Source organism: Siphateles boraxobius, unplaced genomic scaffold (assembly GCF_051911475.1).
Source record: "Siphateles boraxobius isolate OS27281-9 unplaced genomic scaffold, OSU_SipBor_1 22, whole genome shotgun sequence".
Lineage (NCBI taxonomy): Eukaryota > Metazoa > Chordata > Actinopteri > Cypriniformes > Leuciscidae > Siphateles > Siphateles boraxobius.
The window spans coordinates 34,996,451-35,018,829 of record NW_027508833.1 but is presented as its reverse complement, the minus strand read 5'-3'; the positions used below and the strand labels follow the sequence as shown (position 1 = coordinate 35,018,829).

The 22,379-nt window shown below is 36.5% G+C and overlaps 2 protein-coding genes across 5 annotated transcripts in view; one reads left to right on the top strand and one right to left on the bottom strand.

The window, feature by feature from the left end:
- Nucleotides 1-7,315, top strand: part of ltk (leukocyte receptor tyrosine kinase) — a 61,247-nt gene extending 53,932 nt beyond the window's left edge. Inside the window, exon 29 of the mRNA XM_077239900.1 lies at nt 385-7,315. Within this exon, the coding sequence (XP_077096015.1) occupies nt 385-1,344 (960 nt within the window). The 3' untranslated portion in view covers nt 1,345-7,315. The remainder of the gene's footprint in view (nt 1-384) is intronic.
- On the bottom strand, nt 6,680-22,004 carry itpka (inositol-trisphosphate 3-kinase A). Of its 4 annotated transcripts, none has more exons than XM_077239897.1 (7): nt 21,180-22,004; nt 14,605-14,704; nt 13,617-13,830; nt 11,983-12,187; nt 9,598-9,696; nt 8,464-8,535; nt 6,680-7,800 (listed from the first exon to the last, which is right to left on the bottom strand). In XM_077239897.1, exons 1-7 carry the CDS (start codon nt 21,609-21,611, stop codon nt 7,597-7,599), a joined length of 1,326 nt encoding a protein of 441 aa, XP_077096012.1. In that variant the 5' UTR covers nt 21,612-22,004; the 3' UTR covers nt 6,680-7,596. The 4 variants fall into 4 exon arrangements, with proteins under 4 accessions (XP_077096012.1, XP_077096014.1, XP_077096013.1 ...); XM_077239899.1 differs by having other exon boundaries at nt 13,617-13,728; nt 21,180-21,919; XM_077239898.1 differs by having other exon boundaries at nt 13,617-13,728; nt 21,171-21,918.
- Between the last annotated feature and the right edge of the window lie 375 nt (nt 22,005-22,379).

Here is a 22,379-nt window from a genome sequence, read left to right as displayed (position 1 = left end):
ATTTTGTTTTTGTAACTTTAGTACTTATTTAAGTTATCAACATTTCAAATTTTCATTTAAGTTTTTTAAGTTTACATTTTCATCAAATATTAAGATTCAATTTTATTTTATTTCAGCTCTGTTTCAATGAATGAAAATTATTTTTTAAAGTTTTAGTTAACTAACAACACTTATAACCAGTGGAAAGAAGAAACTGTAATAAAAAAATTTACTTCACAAAACTACATGCAGATTTGTTATTGTATTTCTTAATCTTATAAACTTGAGATGTCAAGAGAAAAATAATCATGATTATTATATTAATAAATGAAAACCCCTGACTTAATAAAATTAATAGTGTTGACCCTTTTTGACTTTTCTGGCACACATCCTTTGATTCGTCAGGACCCTGATGTCATTAACACCCCTCTTCCAGTGGAGTACGGTCCTGCTGTCGAAGAAGGAGGCACTGTGATCCATCCTGAAGGATCAGGCAGTATGACCCCTCTTCTAGTGGCCCACTCTATGTCCCAGGATGCTTCCCCTCGACCGGGCATCACCGGTGCAGCCCCTCAGGCTCTCAAACCCTGTTTGCAGCTACAAAGACCACTCCATATTGCACAGGAGGTGGGCACGTACCGAGAAACATTGGAGCCGTGTTGGGCTGAGCCTGTTCCTGCTTCTGGAGTCTGTCCAGGACAATGGCTTCAAGTCCCAGATCACCAGCCATGCTCCAGGAGCAGTTCGTCGTCAGGCAGCCAGAAGCTAAAGAACAAGACTAAAAACCTTTGGAACCCCACCTACGGTTCTTGGGTCCTGGAGAGCTTTGGAAGAGGGAAGACGGCCCTGTGCCATACCCAGTCCATGCCTCTGTCTTGCAACCCCACATCCACGTCTGCCCCATCCTCTACCCCAGAGCGCATGGACCCTGGAGTAGTGGTTAACGCAAATGTCTCAACGTCCCCACCTCCATCTGCCGTCTCCTCCCAGACCACATCCAGTCCTACAGGGCCTCCCTCTTTGAAGGGTCCAACAGGGCCTACGGGTGGCTCGCTCACTGCTGTTATGGACTTGGCGAAACTCCAGAGCTTCCCATGTGGCAATGTAAATTATGCGTATGATGAGCAGAGCTACGAGACTGAGAGTTTGCCTGTAGTTGTGCCCAAATCTGTGGAACCCAGCACCAGCTCTGGAGCAACTTCTTCACTTGCTGCCCTTGGCCTGGCCATGACCCCAACCCACAAACCTCAGGTGAAGCGCCATGCTAGCTATGGACACGAGGATGTAAGGAGTTATTCCCAGCCAGTGAGAGACAGGGATTCTGGCTTTTCCTTGTCTGAAGACCTCAGTGTCACCCCAGTTTAGCACTAAAGAACGATTCAACTGAGGAAACACCTCTTTTTTTATTTTCTTTTTTGAATTTTAATGTGATAATGGCAGTGGATTAGCTAGAGGCAGGATGGCAGGTTAAGGCTGGAATACACTGCACTGAAATACATAGTGTAGCGATGTATGAATCACCGCTCGTATAGAAGTCTCTTTCAAACCAAGCATTTTTTTTTGGGTCAACGCAGCAAATCTGTGTGATCAGCTTGAATATGTTGTAAAATCTGCATGGGGAAATCTTTCAGCCGCACCCAAAGTTCACTGTTGCTTGGATTCCAGTTGAAGATAGTGGATTTCGCCAACTATGTGGCCGCACCTTGAGGACCAGACTTTCAAGTCATTCCGAACACAACAAACTCAAACAGAAACCTGCTCCTGCTTGCTAGGAAACTCATGACAAATTAAAATAATGAGTCCTAAAATAATGAGCTCAAAATATAAAACGTGTTTGATATCCTCAAACTGGATGGAATTATATGCTGCATCCCAATTTCACCTACATAAACTAAAGTATTTACTACTTATTTACTACTAAAAGAAAAAGTACAAGAATTTGAGTGTATAGCAGAATAGTAAGCTAGCTTTGGGACAAAAGATGTGTTCACACCATTTTGTAATTACCGTAATTGAGAGATTTCAAATTGTAAAGAGCTTTTGCTCAAAAAGTTGTATGCTGGGAATTTTCTGAGAGCTTCTGCTTGTACCACCTGACCTTTGCAGATTCATTTAGGGATTGATTGTCTTAAAACAGAAACACATTATTCCCAGTCCGAGGACGTGAACAGCTTCAAGTAGAATGTCATGTGTTGTCATCTTCGAAATTACTTTTAATTGCAACATGGCATGAATGCAGCTATACTTTGTTGCGTCTTTAACAAACCGCTCTGTCGCTTAGTTACGTGCATCCTGTCACTGCCCTGTCAATCACCTCATCACAGGTAAAATACCCACATTCAATTTAATGTCCTACCGATCCTATTGATCTGCAGTCATGGGCAGTTCATTAATTAATGTCCATACGTATCTTTATAAAATGTTACTCTGTTGTTGCAGATTAAATATAATGTGGATAACATTGAATAAATATTTTTGTCGGGCCGGTTAGATACTGATTATTAATCACTTTAAGCCCCTTAGCCGTTGACTTAAATTGCAGTCAACTTGCACATCTGCCATGTTCGTAGTTTTCTATGGCGGACCAAATTACTCAAAATGAAATAATTCAATAAAAAAATGAATTTAATCAAACGGCACTCGCCCGCTCTTTCAGCGGCGTTGGTTCCGGAATTATTTTTACCATTTATTTCTCCCATAGGGATTTCAAAAAAGTCTTCGTAAAGTGTTATAAGCCATGAACCAAGTCAACCAGCTATGAGGTGAATCATAACATTACAAACTTTGATTTGAAGCAAAAACGTTATTGAAAATCGGACAAAAATGCAAAGGTACGAGACTGGTTCTTTCCCTTACTAAAGCCGTTAAGTACACAGAGTCCCATTATGCATTGTGGACAGAATAATCAAATTTAAAAAAAAGATAGATAAATGTAATGCATTAAAAAATGTTTATATATATAAGTTTATACAAAAATATGCATAGATATCAAAATATTTAAATATTTTGAGTGTAGGGAAATCTAGAGAGATCTTTTGGCGTTTTTTGCTTGTTTTGCTTCTCTGATTGGTGGAATTTTCTGTAGCGCTTTATTTTACAGTCCTGTTCCACATACCATGTTCTTATTATAGCAATTACAATAACTGGGTTACAACTACGTACTAACCCTGATCCTACCCCTAAACCTAACCTTAACCCAGTTACATTATATTACCAGTACTTTCTTGGGTAACTAAATTCTAATCTAAGCAAACTGTAAGTTCACGTAAAATAGTGTAACCGAATTTTCTGTACAGCATTATGGGTAATGTAGTTGTCGCCACAAATTCCGTTGTGAAACACAATTATTTTAAAACTAAGTTAAAATAATGGGGGCTGACAGCTTTAACAGAAGCAAATGCTATCGATTAACAACCTCTTAGCTCACAGTAAGGCTGTCTTTAAAGTTATCATTTAAAATCAATTTCCCTATGGGGTGCACAGATCTGCACTTCAAATTCTAAGAGGAAATTCATCCAGGTATCTTTGTAATACTTACTACGATTTGGGACACACTAATTCTAATTTTGAATACTATTTAGGACGGATAGTATCCAAATTGGGACGCAGCAATAGTCTGAAGCTAAATATAGTCAGTATCCATTATACACAGATTTTTCTGGGAAATATGTCAGCTCAAATCTGCAGACTGGCTCTGGATTTTGACTACTAGGGTCCAGACAGTAAACCGAGGCTAAAAAGCCAAATTTGTATAGTGTATTCCAGCCTTTAGTTACTGCCAGTAGATAAATGTTTGTGCGAGAGACTACATTATTGTAGCGTGGTGCCAAAAACACTAAGGACATGAGGAGTTGTAACTAATTTATCATTAAGAGGTGGCTCTCCTACAAATGGCTGATGGTTTCTATGGAAACTTCCACTTGGCTAATAGCAGCCCTTTTACACTGGATTCTCATCTTCTGTCAAAACTGTGAAAACACTTGGTGTTCACATGAAATTAACTAATTAGTCATAATTAGCAATGCATATATATGGAGGTTTGATATCCTAGATGAATTCACATTTTTAGCTGGTTTTAGGAGTGTAGTATAGGAAGAACCAAAGCATGTTTAGACCTCACACAAACAGAATACTTTATTCCACATAACGATCAGTCACAATCTAGTAAAATTGAATTGGTTTGTTTAAAGAAGTTGTTTTCTTTAAAACTTTTACAACTTGAAAATAAACTTAAAAAAGTGCTTTGTCTTAAAGGGATAGTTCACCCAAAAATGAAAATTCTATCATTATTTACTCACCTTCTAGTTGTTTTAAACTTGTATGACTTTTTTTCTTCGATATTTTAAAAGATGTCTCTGGAATCGCGTCCTGTCTGAGTAGGTACCATGTTTGAATTTGAATTTACTTTGTGACTGCTAAAAACATGAGCTCTATAGTATATGAATGGGTGACTGAAATTCTGACGTACTACATCCGCCATGTTGTTACTGTCATGTGACCTACCCGCGTTCGTCGCTTCGCTTCCATTCACAAACCCTCTGGGCTCATGGGATAGTGAAGTGTTATACACTGTAAAAAAAAGTTGTTGTCTTTAATTAAGTACAATCAACTTGGATGTTTAAGTCATTTCAACTTACATTACATTAAACTGACTTAAAAATGAGTTGAAACTTGAATAACTTATAAAAATTTGAAAATTGCTAGATTTTGCTCGAAATTAGAAAAGTAACTTATTTTGATGAGTTAAAGCAATGTAAAAACATTTGTTGTCATAACTTATTGATCATATAATTTTTTATAGTGTATGCGCACTTCAGTATATCACTTCAGACTTTTCGCCTACTGTTTTTCGAATACTATGTATTTGGACATACTACTTTTTTGGTGTACTGTTTTTCACATACTATATACTATTTCGCATACTATATAGCTCAAACGCAGCGTCAGTGTGTTTTTTTTTTTGACAGTTTAAGTAAATTTGGTCCAATGTGTTAATGCAATTGTGTGTACAAAAACAACACACCCTTTTTATCGACTGTGATAACGAATTACACAGATATTAAAGTCGTAAATGTAGAAAAGATTTTTATCAATTTTAAAAACATACTTTTTGTTATGCGACCTTGGCATTAAATGACAAAAAATAATTTTTTGAAAATTTGGTAAATTTGACATCTTTCTCTCTATTGACTAAAATTCTTTTGTTATTGGAGCAAATGGGAATGCAAAAAAATTATATTTGCCTCGCCACTACTGAAATTTACCAGAAGTTTGGTTCTGAGAACCTCTGAAATGTGAAAAGGGTCAATTAAATAAAAGCATCTTTTGTGTTCGTAAGTCAGTCATACATATTTGGAATGACATGAAGGTGAATAATCATTGTAATCTTTTGGGGTGAGCTGTCCCATCCTATCACCAGTAACTCAGATGTATACTTTAAAAATGTGACGGTGTGTTGCATTAATAATAAAGAAATGCTGACAGAAAGCACCTTTACCTTTTATCTCAGATCAGGTGGACTTTACAGGTTTTTTTGACTGGAAAGTAGCATTAAGGACCATTAATTTAGAGTAGATTTTTTTTTTTTGTCTGCTGTTAGTTTTGAAACACCAACACGTTTGCAAACAGTATGTTGCCTTTTTATTGAGGGTGTGTTTTGTGTGTGAAACACTTAGATAATTGTGAGGTATTTACAAAGGCTGAATGTGTTTGAAGTAAATGAGGCATGTGACGCGGGGGGGCAATTGCTGTGGTGATTGTATTGATTTCCATGTCAATGCACTCTAGGAAGATGTTAAAAGACAACCACTTTTGCAATCTATTTTCTTAGGACTTTTCCCCTTAAAAATAAACAAGTAAATAGAAGTGCTTTTCATCTCCAAATGTCCTTATACTAGATGTTAAGCTACCCTGTGTTAACTCTGACTTTTTATACATGCAGACAAATTACAACAAACACAATCACAAACCACATAACACCTCAGTGTGCGTAATGTGATGCAAAAGAAGTTTGATTTTTGAGATTATTTTTAGGTCTTATTCCTAATTATTCTCAAATGTTTCATTTGGTATTTTAGTTAGTAGGTGAATAATGTTTTAATGTGAAAAGATTTATTTGTGTGTACATTATTGTTGTAATTTTAGTCAGGGACTGCTGAGAGGATCCTTATGCAAGGAGATGAGACTAAAGTGTATTAGCACAATCTTAAATTTATTTTTGTCTTATTAACTCATTTAAAAGTTTCATTATTTGACTGCAATTTAAGGATCTTAAAGTTCTTATTCTTTAGTATGATTATAACTGGATAGAAGGGTAGAAAAAGTTATACATTAGCCAGGAAAATGAGTGCTGTATTCTTGAATTAATATTCATTTCACACTAAACTAACCCTTATATTATGTAGCTGTAATAATTAATCTAAATTTTATTGGTGTTTTTTTATTGTTATTATTTTTGTTGGATTATGTTGAGGTTATCACTGCCAATCTTCTGCATTTGTCTTTGCAGTGGCTCATTTTTTACTAGCCAAATTAGAAATGTACCATCATATGAAGTGAATTTTAACGTACATGTACTACCTGTATTATTATTTTTTTTAAATATCCACGTTGCTGCATAATAGCAAACTTTAAATAAATTGTTTTTGTCTATAATCCTGATATGATTGACCATACTTAAATGAATTTCAGAAATACAGAATGATTTTTGAGCAGATGTTTTATTTGTCATAAACATACTGCACAAGGAACACTGTAATGAAACTCACCTGCCCCCCTAAACAAAATAGTGTCACAACGTTAAGTTTGTCTGATAAGGAAACACTTTCAGTGGTGTGCAGGTATAGAAAATCACAACCCAGGTTCTTATACATAAAACCAATACTATATATCCATGCAATCATCCAAATAATCTATTACACCACCCTTGATTGATCACTGAAGTCAAAGCGATTAATATCATCATATTGTACTATAAATGCACTAGTGTTGTGCATTATTCACTTTGTATCACTGTATGCGTTCCACTAATCTGTTCTACTGTACATGTTAGCTTGATGGTACTTTAAGAAAACAGTCAGTTGTGCAACGTCAGTTGTTTGACTAGTGTTTGTTGGGCCTAGACATGGAACAGTGTTGCTAACAGCTAACCTTATATGATGTGTGAAGAAATTAATGATTTTGATAGATTCCAGCATGCAAACTACTAGCCGAAAAAAATTACTGAATTTGTCCCGTACGGTCGAAAGGTTTATGCTTAAGTGTTTGAAATTAGTTTTGTAGACAAATATACATTGTACCTGTTCATGTGAATTTTTTTTTGATATATATATTTTTTTTTACAAACTACATTTGTAATTAAAATTGTATTTGTTTTGAATTTGTTTGGTTTTTTTGGACATTGGGGAAGAGTAATTGTGTGATGTGCAATGACAACAAACAAATTTGAGTTTGTGAAACCATAATCATGGCGAAATGCTTTTTACAGCTTAATACTGTAAAGTAATGGACTTGCTCACTGGTAGTCTCCCCATAATGCACTGCAGAAGGTTTATAAGTGTCTATCAGCATGCCGTAGCTGTCACTCGGACAGTAAGTGAAAAGTTCACAGTAAGAAGGTCACTCCCTGGCTAATAAGGAAAGGGTTTGCTGCAGGTTGTCAAGGCCCCATAAGTATCCGTCTTCCCGGTTGCCTTCCTCCCAGGGTCTGTAGTGATCCAGGTTCTGCCCTTCTGGGAGAGGGGTGGTTTTACCAAAATCAATGAGCCAGACCTCAGCTCTCTCTTTGTGATCATGAATGAAGAGAAGCGAACTGCCAATGACCTAAAAGACATCCAACATTTACTATGTGCACCAATAATTCGATTTTTTTTCCGATTCGATCAAAGTCAGGACTTGATCATAGTAAGATGTTTACATGACACAAGCAAAACTCTTCACTCACGTTTACAAGCAATTTTCATTATTCTGATTATTCGCTACAAGTGTGGTTATTTTTACTGCCATTCTTCACATACTGTACCTCAATGCACAGCACAAATGATGAACTTGCATACAGTAGGTGTGTTACGGCCACTGTATGCAAGTTTTTTTGCCACTGTGTTACGGCCACCGTATGCGAGGTTTCCAAATTTTTTTGTGGAAGCCATCTTACTAACCCCAAAGTTTTGTATTGTATTCAATATTGCAGTACAGTATAGTGCAACTTTAAATAAAAATATGGTGCATAATAAATAAAATAATAATATATATTCTTTGACATTTATAGTTGGATATTAATTTGAAAATTATTAACTCCAAAAATCTCATGTTAAATAATTGATTAGATATTAGTTGGAAGTGTACATATACTGCTTAAATAATAATAACTATTAAAAATAACAATTTAAAAATTGTTTTACATTAATCAGTAAATATTTACAAAGCACAACTTAAAAAAAGTAAGGTAAAACTCAACATTACAGAACAAAAAAATTTGTATTTTACCTCATGTTTCTTGAAGAACTCTGAGGCTTTCAGTGCCTGTTTAATATCTTCAAGCCTTGAAATATAGGTGTTCTATTAGGTAAGTGAAGGAGAAGAGCACATCAGTAATCAATAATTCAACTGGAATTATCCTAGAAGTGATTTTTTTTCAGTATTCACTGGAGAGAGGCTCCAATTAGTAATTACACAAGGACACCTTGTAAGTGCAGTTAATTTGTTTTCTGTTGAGACATTATATCTTCCTGTGCTTGCCTATTACAAAATATTATTTAAACATAATTGTTTTAAACCTTCCAGCTATATCTGCTAGTTCTAACTCAGTTCTAGTTCTAGTGTAAACCACTTAATACATTTAAATGACATTATCACCAACTTCCCTTGTTCCTTTAAAGGGACAGTTAACCCAAATGAAAATTTGCTGTTAAGTTACTCACCCTCAGGCCAATCAAAATGTAGGTGACTTTTTTTTCTTCATTTGAACAGTAAAGAAGATTTTTAGCTGAAACTGTGGTTGGCTGAAATCGTATAATGCAAGTCAGTGGCTACTGTCACTTTGAGAGTCAAAAAAACATATACAGGCAAAACAAAATGAATACCCGTGGCTCCTGATGATACAGTGAGGTCTTATTAAGCAAAACGATCGGTCTGTGCAAGAAACTGAACATTATTATGTGTAATCCACAGCGTCTGCAAATGGTCCTGAGTGCATTCATAACAGTCTGAAGCGCAAACTTCCTGTCACATAATGACGAATACGAATCACCAAGAACCACGATTTCAGCTAATAAATCTTCTATACTGTAAAAGTCACCTACATCTTGGATGGCATGAGTGTGAGTAAATCTTTGGCCGAACTATCCCTTTAATGCACCTTACCCTTCATTTGAAGGGACATGTAGACCCCAAACTGAAAAGATGAGCTTTCATTTTATGATTCTGTTTGAACTGCCTTGTTGGAGCATCACTGAGAGTAAACAATATCTGGCCTTTTGACTGTAAATCAGACATGTATATCCTGGATACAAAGTATTCAAGGTGTAGTGTTCATTAAGCTAAGAGCATTGTTCCACTGAAATGTAGGTGTGTGTGCATTATGTCAGAACAGGTAGATCTATTTCTCAAGAACTCACGCACAATTATGTTTTTATTGCCCTCGACGAAATCCTTAAAGACCTGAATGACGTCTTCCTTTGACCGGGTCTTTTTAAAGTCTGTGTTGCAGGTTTCTCCTCTCTGAAATAAGAAAACAATGTATTGTATTGAATGTGAAAACAAAATAGTCAGAAAAAGAGTTTTTTCAAATCAGCAGATTAAGCGAAATCAATCAGATTTCAAATATTGACATTTTCCGTGCAGATTTAAAAGACCCGCATGTTCCAAGTTACCAGGTGGAAAGATTTATTTTTCTCTGATCCAATTCATTGCTCATGCTTTGTTACTTGGCAGATCCTCGTTTATTGATTTTGGATGAGACACCCCCTTAGTACCGAAGTATCCATCATGCAAAGCCATGTTACATTATGTCTTCCACGTCAGAATCACCCCATATCATGACCACCAAACCAGAGTCTTATATCAAGACCGTCATGTTAGAGTCAAGTCATGTCATGAATGCCGATTCAGAGCCTCTTCATGAAATGGCTCACCACTGCAGAGTCAAGTCACGTCATGGTTGACCCTACTAATGCAGCAGCTGCCATAGACCATTCTGAACCTTCTGAGACCATCCATAAAAGGTTAATGGATCGAGTCACAACCACTGACCAAGTCCATGAACTTTTCTTGCCCCAAGTTACCATTCAGGAACCATGTCTGTCTCAAATTACAGTCACAAAGACCATTCATGAACCATATTTGCTTTAATCAAGTCAACGGAGGCTATTGATGAACTGTCCATGATTCATGTCACATTCAATGAGGTCATCCATGCCAACTGTGTCACATCCAAGGAGTCAGTACATGCCGGCCATGTCATAGTCATGAATAATGTTCAGGTTTCTGATCCACCATGGCCCCCTGTTTCTACTCCACGATCCAGGCCTGCCCATGCTCTACAGTCATGCAATTTCATTGTGGCAGGACTTAAGCCATAAATCAAGCCATGAATTATGCCTTGTAACAGACCACTTCATGATCCTGGCCCGCCTTCCCTCCCCCTTGAACGCTTCCGCTCCACCATCCTCTGGGACTTTTTTTTGAAAAATGTTCTTGTGGTGTTTGGTTTGAGTGTCTAGTGACACCCATAAATTGGGGGATATGTAAGGTTGGGCTCTTGTTTTCATGTTTTTTTGCTTTGTATTTCATGTTGTTATGTTTGCCATTTCATGTGATTTTCCTATGTACCCCATGTGATCATGCCATGTGGTTTTGTTTTTTAATATGTCAAGTTCCCATTGGTCCATTGTTCCATTGCATTCAGGTGCTTCCTCAGGTGTTATGGTGTAACCTTCTGTCCTTTCACGTGTTGAGTTTCACGTCCATGCCACACCATACCAAGTGAAGTTCATGTTTAAGTTATGTCATTAAGTTAAACATTAAAGGGTTAGTTCACTCAAAAATGAAAATTCTGTCAGTATTTACTCACCCTCATGTTGTTCCAACCCCGTAAGACCTTCGTTCATCTTCGGAACACGAATTAAGATATTTTTGATGAAATCTGAGAGCTGGATCACTCCTCCATACTAGTCCATAGGCTTCTTCAGGGATTGAAACTTGCCAGCCCCGAAAAGTCATTAAAGACATCGTTAAAATAGTCCAAGTGACTACAGTGGCTCAATATTACGTTTATCAAGCGACGAGAATACTTTTTGTGCGCAAAACCCCCACAAAAATAACGACTTTATTTCAACTATTCATTTCCTTCTCTGTGGGCCTCGAGTCAGTTCACAAGTGTAATAGCGTAAGCACAAGTGTCACACGTAGGCTCACCAATAGTGAGCCTACGTGTGACGTAGCTCTACGCAATCATACTAAGTTAACTGACTAGAGGCCAACAGAGAAGGAAATGAATAGTTGAAATAAAGTCATTATTTTTGTTTGTTTTTGTGCACAAAAAGTATTCTCGTCGCTTGATAAATTTAAGATTGAGTCACTGTAGTCACTTGGACTATTTTAACAATGTCTTTAATGACTTTTCAGGGCTGGCAAGTTTCAATCCCTGAAGAAGCCTATGGAGGAGTGATCCAGCTCTCAGATTTCATCAAAAATATCTTAATTCGTGTTCCGAAGATGAATGAAGGTCTTACGGGGTTGGAACAACATGAGGGTGAGTAAATACTGACAGAATTTTCATTTTTGGGTGAACTATCCCTTTAAGTTAAGTCATCATTTTATTTTTGTACACTTTTGGAATAAACTGCAATTGGGTTCAGAACTCCGACTTCAGTGGATCCGTTACAAATATAAATGTATATATATATTTGTTTTTTTTCCAAATGAATTGATTTAATATAACAATCTAGCCTTAGCACAAGTTCTACTGAACTCAAATTTGCTGTGATTTTTAGGCACTGTCGCTACCTTGATACCCTCAATGCGGAAGCCCAGAGTGTTAGTAGAGCTGAGACTTTCTCTCCACTGCATGTAGCGTGGTTTGGTTACTGCCAGCTGCTTCTTCTCCTCCGCTGTTGGAGCCTCACTGTCCAACTCCATCATCTTATTATACAGGTCCTCACGCAGCTTTGGCTTCACCCTTGCCCGCACCAGCTCCTCCTCTTGGTATGTCCTGAAAGAAAGAAAGTGAGAATTTGATATTTAACTATGATATTTAATGTACTGGAAAAGGTGGAACCTGATGGAAATGTCTATTAATAATGGCTGAAATGTTGATTCAATCATGTGCATGTGCATTTTTAATTTAATTTATTTTATTTTGTGCATGTGCATTTTGTTTTTACTGCAAGCTTGAACTTTACTTGACTTCCTGTGTGAGAAGAGAAAGTCACCAAGGGACTCCTTGCACAAAATGTCTCTCAGTGTGTAAAAGGATGCGTGAAATGCATGTGAGAAGGAAGCCCTCAGGGACGCCCTGTCTGCCTTGCTAAGCATGCATGTAAGTTTTGACTGCATGTGCACAGGAAGTGGTTATTATTGTGCGCAGTGAGAGGGCCTCTCTCTTCATGAGCCCCACCTATTGCCCTGACAGGATGCAGGCCAACAACCAGAACAGGTGTTTCAGCAGGCAGAGTAAACTCATCATGCACAATATGTTAGCATGACAATGGAAAGGAGAGAATTAAACATTAGCAAAATAAGTAATACTTGCTGTGTTATATTGTGTGTTATTTAATATTAAATTATAAAATATAACATTATATAGCAATATAATTAATAGTATCAATTTAAATATGTGCAGTACTCTTTCTATTTCAAATGAATGGTGCTCTTTTTAACTTTCTGTTTATAAAAAAAAAAAAAATCACAATTCCCACAAACAAATGAGACAAAATTGATAATACAAAATGTTTCATGAGCACCAAATCAGCATGATAGAATGATTTCTGAAGGATTATGTGACAATTAAGACAGCTATATATATTTATATATATATATTAATGGTGCTCACGTGAACAGTGTCAGAGACTGACACGGAAGAGAAGAAATTGTTAAACAAAGTCGTTATTTTTGTTTAGGCGCAAAAAAAGTATTATCGTCGCTTCATTACATTAAGGTTGAACCACTGTAATCACATGGACTATTTTAACAATGTCTTTACTATGGGGACATTTCATTTTATGGGGACATTTCATTTTATATTTAACAATATTATTACAACATTATTTTCCTGTTATCTCTGTAAAGCTGCTTTGAAACAATCTGTATTATAAAAAGCGCTATATAAATTAAGGGCCTTTCTGGGCCTTGAAAGTGGTGATTACGTTGCAGTCTATGTGAGGGTCAGAAAGCTCTCAGATTAAATCAAAAATCTCTTAATTTATGTTCAAAAGATGAACGAAGGTCTTACGGATTTGCAATGACATGAGGGTGAGTAATTATTGACAGAATTTTCATATTTGGGTGAACTAACCCTTTTATTTGGCAACAATTTTTTTTATTTTTTTTTACAATTTTACAATAATAATACTAGTCTGTGTAAAACGTGTCCGTGTAAAAAAAAAAAAAAAAGATGAGCGTCTGTTATCCAATCACTGTACCTCACTCCCATCTTGCAGTCCATGACGTTTGGCAAATCAAAGTTGGCCAACAGATCTTTCATTTTCAGAAAAAGCTCTCCGTCTCTTTCAACCACTCCATAATAGCTGGGCACTAAGGAATGTAAAACATCCTCTTTCAACCTCTCAAAACACAGCTTCTCATTCTCTGAGAACTTCTTCAGTATGGAGCCCTCATCCCCTGCTTTAAAGCTGCCTGGGCAGAAACACAAACACAAAGGAAGACTGGAGTCACTGAAGCACATATAATCAACATTGAGACGCTTAGCCAGTCAACCAGATCTTAGTCAGAATATGTGCCTTTATCATCTGTGAATATGAACGTTACATGATGCACATGGTGCACACAATCATAAAATGTTAGATATCGCATATGTTTATTTAACATATTTGATATCTGCAGTTTAAGATGTGTAAATGAAAACAAGATTGTACGTAAAATGTGTATTCTTTGACATGTGAGTCAAGCGTCATCACACTGCTCATAACCACTTCCCTAAATATGGTATCAAATGACTGTACTTCCCCATGTATTTAAAAGCCCTGTTTACAAAAACACAGCCAGAAAACATGAGCTACAATCAGTGGTGTTTTTACAAAGGCAATCTGTCTGCAAATAAATTTGAATGAGAGAATTACTGATTGTACAGATTCAGAAATAAATAAGAATGAAGTTAAAAGCTACAAAAAGCAAAGTTACACAAAATATGCTTGTTACACATGCAATAATAGACTAAAAAGCATATTCAAGTTTGACTCGGTTTTGATAACATGTTAATAAAAAGTAACATATTAATAAATAATAAATTGTATTCATTGTAATAAATAAGTAAATTGATAGTCCCAAGCACAAGGTACAATGCTGTTCCACATGCATTTAACCCGGAAACTGTGCAAACTGTGTAGATATGGAACTGAAACATGAATTTACATCAGACTAAATTTAATGTGCAGTATTTTTTGGGCATACCTTTATGGCCTGCTAACTGAACCCAGGACAGTCGTCTTCGTTGTGAGGCCACCAAAGGGCAATGGACAATAGTCTTCAGCTTCCACCAGGCATTGCTTTGCTGGAACACATTAAAACATAATCATCCATGACTGTGATAGAAGTAGTGCATTAAATATTTCAAACTCTCTGCTGAATGTATATAAAGCTCAACCCTTGACCACCCAGCAATAAGTCTGAGATTGGATTCCAAAAAAGAAGAGTGACCAGTGAATGAAACCAACTGACAGTGTTTTTTAAACACTGCACAATGTTCCTTAAGTGTGTAAGACTGACTCACACACACACGGTCTCATTTGGAGCTGTGAAGCTCAGTAATCAAGCACTGCAGCCCATAACATAGACGTTTGTTTTGCTGCCCATTTCAAATAAGCATCCCGGAAACCATTTCTGTTCATTTGAGCAGTAACTTTAAATGAAGCAAAGGCAAAGGTAGCTAATGCTTTCTGTACACCTAAAGACTTTGAAAAGATTTAGAAAAGACTTTATAAGATTATCAGCTCACATCTAAAGACTTGGGTTCACAGTTTTTAGTCTCAGACTAATATCAGACATGTTTGATATGAAAGACTAGAGAAAGACTGGCATAAATCGGTTCGCCGACTGCAGATTATCACCTCACATTTAACGATCGAGACGACGGGAGCGCGCCGAGACTCCAGTAAGATTCCTAAAGACTGCCGGTCTTTAGTCTGGGACTGTGAAAATCCTTTGGTGTACGCCCGGCATAAGACAGTGCAATGCAAATGTCAACGTAAAATGCGTTCACAATGCATATTACTTCTATAATGTGACATATTCTGAGTGAACTAGGATATTTAGTGAGGATGAGGAAAAATGTAGGATGGGAGATTGTTTTATCCATTTTATCCAATTTTATCCATGTCCTTCCTTAAAGGTGCAGTGTGTGACTTTTAGCGACATCTAGCGGTTCGGTTGCGAGTTTACACTAAGGGCTCAGCCCACCACTCACCCCTCCCTTTCGAAGAAGCTACGGTGGCTAAAACGGGACAAACATCGTCGTCTGAGACGGCAGAGAATAGCCAGAGTAAACCAAGTTTCTGTACCACAGTCCATTATAAACCACATCATGGATAAAGTTTACAAAGCCATAGTCAGGTGAGGATCAAGGGTCTTGATACGTAATATAATAATAGTAATTAGTTGATTGTCTCACGAACGTAACCAGCACATTTCTCCCCACATAGCAAGCCCATAATACAGCGAGGGAGAAGAACCACATGAAACTATGCAACTATATATTTTTTCTAACAGGGTAGTAAAAGTTTAGCTGGCTAATATGAGCTGTTACTGCGGCTGAGCTGGTTAAAGCGTTAAGCCTGGTTTATACTGGACGCGTCCGCATGAGCCTAAAGGTGCGCGCGGCAAAAATGACGTGATTGTAACAGCGCGCGCGCCTCGCATCCCCTAGACACCATTTACTACACACAATAGGCTTTTTTTCTCTGATTATGGAAACTCGATCAACTTAAAATGCTTCCAAGATCGACGGGTTGGTGATTCCTGTAACTGTTTTACGGTCAATGACAAGAGTACTAATCAGCTGTCTCACGAACGTAACCAGCACATTTATCCACACATAGCAAAGCCATAACACAGCGAGGGAGAAGAATTAAGTTACATGAAACAATCCAACTACATATTTTACACCACTGACAAGGGAAAAGTCACTACTCACGGTGTTTATGGCTAGCTTCTAGCTTTCTGTGGCTTCTCTTTCAAGGAAGTGGCGAACGCGCTCTGTAACGCTGTTTGTTCGCTGTCGGTACGGTAGAAATATGACGTCACAATATGTCGACCTTCATAGAAGGGGATTCCCGCGCCTATGTAGATATAAATGCCTCATTCAAAGGTAATAAAAACATTACGGTTTATTAAGTAAGTTCTTTATACACCACTGGACACATAGTTATGGATGTCATATTGCATTTCTGTTAATAGATACTCAAAATTTTTACACATTGCACCTTTAAACAATGTTGCTGGTCTTATTGTGAATTCTCCATTGCATGTTATTACAACAGAGCAAAGTGGGATCAATTTATATTTCATGTTGATTTTAAAGTCGTAGTGTAATGATGGAGGTATGAATTTTTTTTCTTCACTGGAAGATTGATTTATGTCATTTTGATTAAAAATTATGAAGTACATAAATTAATAAATGTTTAGAAACCCCAGAGGGTGAATTTTAATATATATATATATATATATATATATATATATATATATTTATTTATGTTTATATATATATATATATATATATATATATATATATATATATAGAGAGAGAGAGAGAGAGAGAGAGAGAGAGAGAGAGAGAGAGATTCTTCACCATGAATTATCAGGTACTGTACCTTCCTGAGATAATCACCAATCACCGTTATTTTCTCAGTATTTTTGTGTTTCTTTGTAAATACATTTTTAAAAATAATAAAATAATGTGTGTTACAGGAGCACTTTGTGTGTTGGTCTAGTTACTGTGTCTAACATTTGTATGCCCTCAAATAAATTATTTTATATTTATTTTATTTAGTCACAAATACACAGACATTTTCCCCCCAAAATGTAAAAAAAGAAAGGAAAAGTAAAAGGAAAAAATTCCCTTAGGACATTATTTACTGCAGGTGTTGAAATAGTAAGGGTGTAACTGAAGTGCAGTGTTTGTTTCATCCACATGACATGGAAAGAAACATGTTTCTTACTTTCTACCTCTGCCGTGGAAGCAGCAGCAGATGATTCAAGTTTGCCAACATGTTAAATTGTCCCTCAGGCACAAGAGCTGATCTGAAAACCTTCTTTACAATGCAGCATGCAGCAATTATTGAGCCTTTAAATTGGACGTAGTACATAAAACTGCTTTTGAGGGTTGGACAAGATCCAGAGAGTACATCATATTTAAAGTCAAGCAGACTGCGTACGGCCCTGTATAAATACAGAGAAAAGCCATAAACCAAATGCTATGACCTGCACTTTGTGGAACTGTGCATACACACATTTTTAACACGCCATAACTAAATATTGAACTGGACAGTCATGCAGACAATTCAAACATTATGGTGCCAACTCTCAAACAACTACCAATCACGATTTATAAAAGTGTGACATGTTTCTACAAAAACATAAAAGCTTTACCTTTAGTAAACGTATCACATACTGAATTAACAAAAAACAGTCAACACTCTATTTTCCTTTTACAACCAACTGAACATTTGATATTAAAAGGCATTTATGACTTGACATTATAAACAAATCAAAGTGAAAATATTACCCTAAAAGCTGAGTGTATCTTTAGTATCTTTTGTTTGTTAGACAAATAGACAAATTTCACAACTGTTCTTCCACTGTTATATAGAAAATGTACTTCTTAACTACAGAAATGACATATATTTACTGCAGAAAAGATCTCATTTCCCTTGTGAGTATTCAAGAGTTTATAAAACTGACCTGAAGTTGGTCTATATCTAATTGCGGATGGAAACTTGTTTGTGACACTGTGGCTTCTGCCTAAATGTCAAGCGGCAATGAGTTTGTTTTGATATAGGCTGATAAAAATGAAGCGTTTGCCACTTTGTGACACTTCATGTGCTTTCCTTCTCAGAATATTAGAGTCTGAAACAGGTCTGTGCAAACATTCAATTCAAAAGCTCTGAATGGCTTTTTACAGTGTCATTGAGCTTGAGCATCAACATTTAGTCAGTTCATTCAGTGCAAGATGTGTATCTTTCTGAAAAGGAAAGGATAGATACTATGCAGACATGAAGTCCTTTACAGAGGCAAATTGTTTAACGTACAATGACAGCGAAGGCCTTCTATGGCATTGAATAAGCCTGAGGACCACAAAACATAACACATCCATTTAAAATAATCCCAGACATGGCAGAAGTGAGAAACAAAACGTTAGGAGATGATCGCTTAGATTTATTTATCTAAGTTAAATGAACTATTTGTACATTTTTATTTGTGATTCTCTCATATTTTGGAAGATGATTCTATTTGAAACAAGTCCTTTTTATTAAGATGTTCCTTAGGAATTGAAGCCATAATCTTTGGTTGCGTAAATACTACAGAAAAAAAACAATGTAATTTCTATACATGAAAAAGTTAGTTCAGGCAAGAATCAAACTAAGTACATTCTATATTAGTACTCAATTCAAGCATTTAGAAATGAAAGTGTAAATATCAACGTTATTAAATCAAGTACAATTACTCAACTTTTCTGATACTGGTGTCTGATACAAAAACGATCCATCAAATGTTACCGTCATTGTGTATTGTCTAAGTATTGAGGTCTCTGCGATATTGTGATATTTGCACGTAATACTTTCTGATATGTAGATATGGTGTCTCACACAATATCTATTGTATTAATTACTTAGATGTTTCTAAGTAAAGCATATACTTAAAAGTGTGGTTGAATTCAATGTTATATTGTTTGAGTGAAATGTATTGCAAAGGAAACTTCAACTAAATAGATATTACTCAACCTTTAAATAGAAGCCAAGTTAAAACTACTTATTTTCTTTGTTACTTTCACTTAACTTAGTTAAGTAGAGTTTACCTAATTCCATGTGAAATTTACTTTACAAATATGCGTGCAAAAACTTGCCAAAGAAAATCAAGTACATTTTACTTATTGTTTTATTCAGGGTAGTTGCTAGTCGAGTAACAGAAATAATATGGGCTAATTTATGTACTTTTTTCATCATCCAGTTAGATGTTGCACATTGGTGGTGGTTGAGGAGATTCCCCCTTCCATGTAAAGCGCTGTAGCTGCCAAGAAAAGAACTATATAAATGTAACCAATTATTATTATTATTTTCAAATTACTTTTTAGAAATCATCTACATTGCTTGTCCCATCGACTAACAGGAATATTTTCTAAACCATTTGCAAAGGTTATCACTTCGAATTCACCCACTGTTAAAGATATTAACAACATGTGAGTAGGCATATGAAAAAAAAGGGCCTTGGCACATAGCGGTTAAGCCTGTTGAGCTTGTTATTTTAACGCTCAAAGTGCTGCCAGGTTACTAAAGCTGCACGCCTGTGATATTTGCTCAACTCAATCTACATTGAAGGCGCTCAATGCAAACAAAAAATAAACAATTCCAATTAAAACGCTGAACAACCTACTTTGTAAACAATGAGGGAGAAACATAACAATCTGCTATGGATAGATGATGGATTTTTCTGTTATATTTTTAGTTACCCACTACTGCAAATATTTCATCAGAATACAGCTTCTATTTTTCACCTGATAAAGATCTACATAGCCGCTAATGTCATGTGTTGTGTCACATATACAGTACTTTTGAATGGACAACATGGTGAACAGACATGATTTCACAATTAGAAGCAAGTACAGACACACAGACACCCACACAAACATACCATAATGATGAACCAGCATGAGCTCTACAGCTAAAGATCGAATACACAGCTGGCATTGTGTTAATGGTGGAAATATGCAGATTTCAATCAAAAGTATTTTGCCTCAGTTATGAAGATAACAGGTATTGAAAGCCTCATTGGCAACTCAAGAACAGATAAAAAAGGATTTCATAACTTAACAACACAACAGTTCCTCATTACTATAGTCTCAGGTTCTCGTGACATGTTTTGAATAGTCTTCTTTTATTTAGTTTTAGAAGAGATGTATAGAAATAAAGAGTACAAAATGTCATTAACCCCAAGTCTTTCTAAAAGTCTATATTTACCATATAACAAATGAATCACAATAAAAACGTATGGTTATTTCTATTTATCTTATATATCTTATATTGAAGACCGGGACTAGTTGTCACATAGTTAAGTTGTCACAAAATTGTTTCTCAGTTTTGAGTCCAACGGCCACTTACACATCCACTTTTTCCCTAGAAGTGGTTTTGTATGTGGGTTCCAAACTCCAATTTCAATTAGCTCAAAGTCCTAGTTTTAGTTTGAAAAAAATGTTTTATATATATATATATATATATATATATATATATATAATTACAATAATAGTTTGCCAAGACACTACTTATATTTTTGTTATTGTTTTGTTGCATGAATTATCTTGTGTTCTTTTTTTGTCAGATTCAAGTGTGAAAACTTGCCTCTTGTACTCTGATAACATGATAACATAAGGCTGTCACAAAAGACCAGCATCTGTCTAAAGACCTGTATTTTTTCCCTATGTGCAATAATAGTGGAAAAGCTTACTGCAGCAAAAACTCCAGCCAGAAATTTACTTTAAAAAAGACATTATTCTGATAAATATTCACAAGAGTAAAAAGTGTGACAACTATAATACCTACTGTCAAATAACCTTGCTCTACACTCCTGAAGAACATTTCAGTGATCAGTTCTTTAAAAACAAAAACTTTTTTCCACTACAAAGAACATTTTGTGCAATGGAACGTTCCCATGTGTGTTAAAGGTTCTTTGTGGAACCATAGGCAAGATGCCAAAAAAGCAACTTTATTTTTGTAAGTGCCTCCGCACGTAAATCACTATAGGTAAGCTACATAACCTACCTCTCCTGAGTCCCCCAAATGTTCCAGAGTCACGATGCCTTTGCTTTTGGTCTCGTTGTCGCTGAGGATGTCATCCTCCGATTCGTCAAACGCCGTCGAGGAGCCGTTGGAAGAGATGGAGGAGTTGGAGAGTTTGCGGCGCAGCCGTCCGTTCACCTCCTCCTCCAGATCCTCCTCGGTGATCTCCCGTGAGTCCCCATCAGACGTGATGGTCACCTGCGGCACCAGGCACCCTCTCCCCGGCTTACCGTCGCAGAGAAAGCCTGCTTGCCCACTATACTGTTCCGCCATCTGTGCTTGATCATAACAAATCTCTGTGGATGAAAAGTTTCGTGCGCGTCCTCCTCCTCCTCCTCTCCCTGATCCGTCGCAAACAGGAGACGATCGGGAGAACACCGCCTCTCTCAGCGACCTCCGCCTCTGTTTGGGCATCGAGGTGACAGGAGGGTTCAGATTAACCCCCCTCTGTCCGAGGGGCCACACGCTGCTAGTGAGTGGGGGCCCCAAAAATAAATCCTGCGTATCGCCGCGAAAAATATTCAGTCGGGTCAGTCCAGATCAGCTACTTTATTTCCAGTAAGTTATGTAACAAACGATCTCCATCCGTATAACTTTGTTTGGCTTAGTGTGAGTCTGAGGACGTGCATTCACAGCCACGGAGACCCCCTGTAAACAACGCTCGAGCTCTGTGAACACACATCTTCCGCATTTGAAACGTTTCAGCGCTCTTCCTGGCTTTTAATTTGTTCGGCTTTTGCTTTATAGCCTAGATCATTTCCTCATTTATTGTAGTATTCCGTACTGCTGTTTATTCCAATGTAGCCTATCAGACATTCATATTACATGCACTGTTCCGATATCTAACAATATTACAAAGCATTGTTTATCCCAATACAAATGATTTTGATTAATTCTCAGATTTATGTTAAATTATAGCCTAATAAAAAATGTAAGGAATGCAAATGTCAAAACAGATAAATAATTTAAAGTCTGTAAAGCTTAATAGCCTCATATAACAGGCCTATAATATTACTATAATAGCCTATAATATAAATATATATTTTATCCTATAGGCTAATTCATACATAAAAAGGTTTGTGGTTGTCAAAACTTTACAGGTGAAACTAGCTTTCAGATGACTGTATATTTAAAAAATGCCTAACTGTACGTCGATGTATAGGCTAATGCAAACCTATTGGG

Excerpts from the sequence above, each read along its gene's own strand:
- itpka (XM_077239896.1), bottom strand. The coding sequence starts at position 21,611 with ATGCCCAAACAGAGGCGGAGGTCGCTGAGAGAGGCGGTGTTCTCCCGA. Across the intron at positions 12,188-13,616 it reads GACTGCAAGATGGGAGTGAG|GACATACCAAGAGGAGGAGC; the intron begins GTACAGTGATTG and ends TCTTTCTTTCAG. Across the intron at positions 9,697-11,982 it reads TCCGCATTGAGGGTATCAAG|AGAGGAGAAACCTGCAACAC; the intron begins GTAGCGACAGTG and ends TTCTTATTTCAG.